The sequence below is a fragment of the Capsicum annuum genome, chromosome 3, assembly GCF_002878395.1.
Source record: "Capsicum annuum cultivar UCD-10X-F1 chromosome 3, UCD10Xv1.1, whole genome shotgun sequence".
Classification (NCBI taxonomy): Eukaryota; Viridiplantae; Streptophyta; class Magnoliopsida; order Solanales; family Solanaceae; genus Capsicum; species Capsicum annuum.
In genome coordinates, this window is record NC_061113.1 from 214715998 (window position 1) to 214723509 (window position 7512).

The 7512-nt window shown below is 32.4% G+C and overlaps 1 protein-coding gene across 4 annotated transcripts in view; it reads right to left on the bottom strand.

Moving 5' to 3' along the window:
* LOC107863267 overlaps positions 1 to 4593 on the bottom strand; it is a 6917-nt gene extending 2324 nt beyond the window's left edge. The window contains exons 1-4 of one of the 4 annotated variants that reach the window (XR_007053606.1): positions 3997 to 4386; positions 2050 to 2830; positions 992 to 1050; positions 74 to 202 (exon numbers count right to left, since the gene is read on the bottom strand). Coding sequence is in view for 3 of the 4 variants with exons in the window: in XM_047409371.1 (XP_047265327.1) it covers positions 74 to 202; positions 992 to 1050; positions 2050 to 2757 (896 nt within the window). In the remaining variant the exon portion in view is untranslated. Of the gene's footprint in view, positions 1 to 73; positions 203 to 991; positions 1051 to 2049; positions 2831 to 3996 lie in introns of all 4 variants that reach the window. The other 3 variants (XM_047409371.1, XM_016709113.2, XM_016709114.2) reach the window with 3 other exon arrangements.
* Positions 4594 to 7512: the final 2919 nt, after the last annotated feature.

The following is a 7512-nucleotide window of genomic DNA, read 5'->3' on the forward strand; positions in this document are numbered from 1 at the left end:
CATACATAGGCAGGTCATATTATATAAATAACTCTAGACAATTTCATGTAGCATCCTATAAGTCTGAAAATACCTGAAAGGTTTCCTCTCAACGATGTGGTAGAGGCGACCTGGGGCGTAAAGTCTGCGTGGATCTTTGAGCATCTTCTCTTCTGAGATGCATGTATCTCTCATGCACCTCAGGCATAAGAGGCATGGTAAACTGCAAAAAAAATAAATGAGGTTACTCATGAAGAGTAAATATTAGCATGTAAAAAAGGGATAAAAGTTATTGGACCCTCCACTTAATGACCGCTATACTAAATCTCATCTTAACGTAGATACAATGACACTTATGAAAACGTGATTCTGTATCTTTAAATACTAAATTGGATTTTTACACAAACATAAAGTTTTACCAAGTTAACTGGGGGTTAAACACAGAGAAGAAGAGATGAAAAAAAAACGAAAGTAAAACAAAAGTGAAGGGCTCAAGTTTCCTAGTTGATGGGATAACACCCATCCAGTGCATCTTAAGAGATTTATCCAATGAGGAATCAGAAATTCTTTTCCAAATGAGGGATAATGTTGTCAAAGCCCAAAGCGGTGCTTAGGCGTGAAGCGAGGCGGCAAAAAACATGTTGAGCGCTTCATCTCACTTAGCGGGCGCTTCAGTGTCTTCATCAAGGCGCTAAGGCACAATTTTCCTTCACATTGAGCCCGATCCTAAAGAGGCAACACCAAACGATTGATATTTCTCTTTATCATAATCTTTTGTCATTTTCTTTGACTATATAATTATTATTCATGTTTATAATTAATAGTCTTGGACTACACATACAAATTTGTAATTTTCTTCTCCATTTGGCGCTTCTTCACTTAAGCCTGTGCTTTACTTGCGCTTAAAGCCCCAGTGGACCTTGGAGCTTTTTTTCCCTTTTCGCGTCCGGTAACACTGTGAGGTAATGGACTCTTGAAAGAAAGTACAAGATCAAATTCAACTATGTTTTACCAGAATAGTGACTTGAATATGTCTTCCAGGGGAGTTGCTGTCCGTGGTAAGAAATCATCCTATTAAAGAAAGAGAAGATTGAGTTAAATTAAAATTGCAGCCCGCACAATGGGAGAAAAACTTCAAAGGAAGTCCAAAAGGCCAGTAGATATATTGATAATTGACATCAAAATAGAGATCGAAAAATAACGCAAACATCTGCAACCATTATATACAATAAATGAAGCTCCTTGCTTACTAGTACAGATTCTGAAGCCAATAAATCAACCTATCCTTATAAGAAAGACTGAAAGTATACAGGCAGAAGAAAGGACATAAATTGCTTATTTATGCAGGGCGGATGAGAGTTAGCTAAATTGACAAGGCCATGAAACTACAAAATGATACGAGCATGGTTAGCATGGGGAACATAAGAAGGGGCTTCTACATATGGATGATAGCTCGGAGCCCGGAGAATGCTATGGAGCAACAAATACACAAGGCCATGAGCGATCAAGATGTCATTTGGGCAATCAAGAAGGGTCCTTGTGGGTTATTTCCTAAATAGCCACTTCTTGGCTATTTTTGTAATAGGCTATTTGTGTAAAGGCAATGAGTATAAATAGTTGCCTTAGCCATTTTTAATCCTTAAGACTTTAGTAAATTGATATTACTCTTGTGAGTATTTTGGGCAGAAAACCCTTAGTTTAGCTTAGGATTAGTTATAGTTTAGATTGGATTAATTCGTGGGATGGAATCCCGTTGTTGATCCAAAACTACTTGTCCTTCGATTTCATATCGAGTCACTCATTTGTGGGTTCAAATCGAGTTTCTCTTTTCTATTGAAATCGTTACTCTTCTCTTGGTTTAATTGTTATTCAATTGAGCCTTTCTTCACTCCCCATCTCTTATTTCTCAACTATCCTTTAATTTTGTTGTTTAATTCCGAGTTTCCAATATTGATTCTAGTTGTCCGATTAGGATCGTTATCACAAAATGTAGAAAGCGACATGGTGCCACGCCAAGAGTATCCATCTTGAGTGGTTAAGAATGTTAAAAGTGATGCACGTAAAACTTGCCTGAAGCACAACGGAGTTGATGACATCTGCATATCTCACTGCCAGATTCAGTGACATACATCTAGCTGGTGCAATAGCAAAGCACCTGAGTCTTTTTCTATCAATATTGCCCAGCTTGTCACGATTTTGTGCTACCACCATTGTCAATAATGCTGCTACACCTGATCCAAGTGAATGTCCGGTAATTGTCAAGGTATAGTTTGGATGTTTCTCCAGCAACTGCTTCAAGATCTCACATTCTGCATTTAACACCAATCCAGCTGCTTTTAATAAGCCATTGTGAACATACCCACCATCAAATTTCCGTTTACCCAGCCTATTGTCCAACAAGACTGCATAATCACTTTCCTTCGCCAAATTAAGACCTCTAATTGCAAGAACTATGTCAGCATGATCATGATCCACATATAAGAGATATGGTGGTGCTCGACCACCGGTATCTGGATAGTTTTTCTTCACAATTAAACAATCTGGATTAATTCCATATCCTTCAGGTGGTTCCCACTGAGGTTGTCTAAGATCATGTTCGTATACAGCCAATATGTATCGGCAGAGCCTAGGGACAGGTTCAAATTCTTCAGCTGTGGCAACACTCCAAGTTTCGCTGTCATGTCCAGCACTGTGGAGGCACCGCTTCCATGCCCAGCGGGCACATGCTACACAGTATACACATTCAAGGAGAGGGGGTAAACCACAGAGAACCGACATTATTGCCTAGGGCCTAATTGTTAGACTGCTGATAAAGAATGTCCTAGAGATTAACTAGCAGCATAGTCAAAGTCTGCAAGATCAACAAATTAGAATGTAAGTTCAAAAAAGCCCTAATATAAAAGCCACAATGCGCATCCACAACTTAAATGAGTAGTTCACAATCATTCAAACAAATATAAATGATCAGTCAATCAACTAGGACACAATCCCAAACTAATTGGGGCTGGTAATATGACTGTTCAATATCCACTCTGTTGCAATTGAGCTCATTTCATTCCAAACTTAGCTGTTTTTCTTAGAAATAAACTAGAGAATCTCAGCAACCTTACACTAAACTGATGTACAAGTCTCTAACCAGTCTGAAAAGACTTATTCCTGCAGTGACATTTGTATTAGGAATCATTTAAATACATGAATTTTGACGATTTCATGCTAAGGACCCGTTTGGCCATAAATTTTGGAAGCATTTTTCGGGAATTATTTTGGGAAAATCTGTTTGGCCATAGAATTTGGTTAGTTTTAGGGAAATTTCGAAAACCAAATACAAATTCCCAAAATCTACTAAATACTTGTTTTTTTTGACCAAAATATAGCTATTGATTTCTTTTACGATTTTAACACCTACCCCAAGCTTTTATACAACAACATACCCAGTGTAGGCCCAAATAGTGAGGTGTGAGGAGGGTAGAGTGTACGACCATACCACTAACTCAGAGGTGAGGTAGAGTGGTTGTTTTCAGTAGACCCCGTTTAAAGAAAGAAAGAATCAGGTGTGAGGAGGGTAGAGTGTACGACCATACCACTAACTCAGAGGTGAGGTAGAGCGGCTGTTTCCAGTAGACCCCGTTTAAAGAAAGAAAGAATCTAGAAAAGGACGTAATGAAAGTACTACAAGACAAATAGACAATAGATAGTACCAAAACAATAGCTAGTATCAGACCCCATGTATTAATGTTCTCAACTACACTTCACCCAAATCTGATTTCCCAAAAATATTTGGAAATCTATGTCCAAACGCTACCTAAGAGTATCTAATTTTCAGCCAAAAAATATTTTTTTAAAAAAAGGAAAGTTGTACAGGTATCAAGAATGCTGAAAATAAAAGAATTTGATTCTACAAAAAGCCTTTCTTCCAACATTTAAAATTTTCATTGATAACATGAACTATGTATGATTAAGGAAGGGAAAGAGCAGTACAAAGTTAACAGCTTTAACTCTTCAACATTGAAACATTACCTAAAATGGGTAATTATTCACCATAGGGCTACTCAGAAGCAAAATTGGGATAAAAATTGAGAAACCAAGTAGCAGATTCTGGTGTTGATCAAGAATTGTGGGGTCAAACCTGTGGATTTCTCACCTGTCAAGACCTTCCCACAGCTTCTTTTTGAAATAATGAAACAAAATAAGGACACATGTGTACCAGTTATTGCTGAGTTGTAGGGTGAACTTACTGTTCTTTCATAAAAGTACATGAAAGTCAACTTGGACTTGGCTAACGTTGGGACTATTGTAATTTAGGTCCATATATAATTTTGCTCCTTCACTAACAAACCTTCCTGGTAATTGTTCATTAGTGTTTGCTGTTTTCGTTGTCCTTTCCTACTCCTAACTCTAGTACAAGAGACTGCTGATTCCGAAATTAATTATATTATGAATATTTAATTAAAATAATGTTATTTTTATATAATTATATTCATTTTAATATAATTAATTCTGAAAAAAGTCATTTCTAGCCTAACGAGCTCCAGGGTGAAGTGGATTTAAGGGGAAAAGAAAAACTGCCAAATCTGAACAGGAAAGAGGGGAAATGGGAAAAGAGAAAACTCCCACATGTTTGTGTTTGGTATGATGGAAAATATATTTTCCTAAAAAATATTTTCATAAAAACTAAGGTGCTGTTTTACTTAATTTCTTATGTTTAGTCGTTGAGTGGAAAATATTTTTTAAAAAATATTTTATAGTGTTTGATTGGTAAATAAAAGATATATTTTCTTTTTATCTAAATTTTAACTTTCCATGAGCGTGTGACCCTCTAATTTAAAATATAATATATCTATATAATAATAATAATAATAATAATATATTAAAAGTGTGAAAATCTTTAGAAAAGTGATTTGAACTTTTTGTCTTTCACTAAAAGATTCTTCTTTAGACAAAATAGTCTTTTCACTATTTTTTTAATTTATTATTTAGTTATTTTTTATTATATTAAATAGACTTACTAAAATATATGGTAGGAGAATTAATCAATATTTTTCTTTCTACTAGACTTTCTAAAATATATAGTACTCCTAAAATATATGGTAAGAGAATTAATTAATATTTTTCTTTCTACTATTCAATTAGAAAAATGCTCCTAAAATAGTACTCTATTAAGGAAATACTTCTATAAATATTGAGATGTACGTTAAACTAGAGAACAAACCGGCTTGCCTATTGGGAGAATATAATTAATGTTCATCTAACTTGATTCGATCGCATGTCTAGATTGTTGGATGCTTGATTTTCTAACCCTCAACTTTTTCACAGGTTTTGTCAGCATAATAGAATTCAATATATGTGTATATATATATATATATATATATATATATTATTTAATTATTTATATTATATTAACTAGACTCCTAAAATATATAGAAGGAAAATCAATTAATATTTTTCTTTTGTACTGATCAATTAGAAAAATACTCCTAAAAATAGGATAAAAAAATACTTCTGAAATAAGACTCTATTAAGGAAATACTTTTATAAATATTGAGATGCACGTTAAACTAGAGAAAAAATCGATTTACTTATTGTGAAAATATGATTGATACTAATTTAACTTGATTCGGTTGCATGTCTAGATTGGTGGATCCTTAATTTTCTAATTATCAACTTCTTCATTGTTTTTGTCAACATAATAAAATTCAACGTGTGTGTATATATATATCTTTTTTGTTTTCATTTCATTCAAATCATTCTTTAAGGTCAAAATTTTTGCTCAGATAAGTTTTTTTTCATCAAAACTGAAGTTTTGTGATCACTATTGTATTATTTTATTATAGTTTACAAATCGTAGATGAATTTTCAGGTGGTACTGGTAGATGAGTGTTGGTCGACTTTAAAGAATCTTTTAGGTAAAGATTAGGTTTAATTGTATTATTTTTATATCTATATTTTGAGATTTTTTGTTGTGTCAATGTTAAGTTTAGTTGTATTATTTTAATATCTCTATTATCGTATTATTTGGTTATAGTTTACAGGTGGTAGATGAGTGTCAGATGACTTTGAGATTTTTTTTGTGCAAAGGTTAGATTTAATTATATTGTTTTGATGTCTCTATCATCGTATTATTTCGTTGCAGTTTACAGGTTGTAGATGAATGTCGGTCAACTTTAATAATTTTTTTTGGTAAAAGTTAGGTTTAATTAATTAAATTCTCCAAAATATGTTGACTTTAATTATTATATTCATCTTTATTATTTAAACAAATATTCTATTTAGTGTAACGTTTGATTTCAATAAAGTGAGGTACACGCGCGAGACACGTACACCTAAACTAGTATTCTAAAACATAATATTTAACTACACATTTTAATTATTAGTTTGTATGAGACGTGACATCAACAATTATACACTTATCTGACCAATTTTAGAAATAATGTAATTTTTTATTATGTATTAATAAAATAAATTTATAATTATTTATTTTTTATTTTTTTATTTATTAAAAAGTAACTTCTTAATACGATTTATGAAAGAATTTTTTTATTTTTTTTAAAAAAGGAGCTAGGTGGTATTTGATTTGACAAAACGAAGCAATAACTTAAAAAAAAAATTGTTAAAAAGCGTAATAAAAAGTTATAATTTTAAAAAGTTATAAAGTTTTAATTTATAATTTTTTAAAAAAAAAACTCAATGTACTATCACATCATTTCTTTATGTCAAATCATGTAAACCTAATAAATTATTACGTTTTACAAAAAAAATTGTGAAACCTAATAAATTATTATGTTTTATAAAAAATTTGTAAAACGTAATAAATTATTACTACGTTTTACAAAAACTTTTTTACTGTATACATTAGTTATCAAATCGTTAAAAAGGGTATAAAACGTAATAAATTACTACGTTTAGCCCAGGGGTGGATCTACAGAGGTTCACGGGTGGCATGACACCCGCAAACTTCAATTGGAAAACTGTGTGAATATATATATATTGAATAAAATCGGTATATTATTTAAGTACCCCCGGTGCAGCAGTTGAGGGAGTAGTGTCAATGGCAAACATGTTGTTCAAGTCCAAACGCCAACAGTATTTTGTTACTTTTTGTTCGTTATTCTATTTTCTATAAGTTTTTTTCCTCTTGACTTAATCTTTGTTTGACTCATTTTGTGGGGTAATCTTTGTTTAAGAACTTTTAATTTAAGTGTAGAACATAATTGAAGATTCTTTCTTCCTTCAAATTTATAGTTAACCTCTCATCGTAAATCATAATAATGATGCTTGGCTTGATGTTATAATTTCTTAACAATAGAATTGGAAATATCCATTGAATATTGACAATTATTTTACACTTTCACGCTGACTGATAAGCACATAAGCACGAATTTTATCACACTTTTTTACACACCATAAGAGTATTTAAAGAAAGTTCCCCCTACTGAATGATGATTTAGATTCATCATGACCTTGAAATGCAAATTCCTAAGTTATTAGAAGTCTAGCTACATCAACCGAAGCATTTACGCGGATTTAATCCATGCT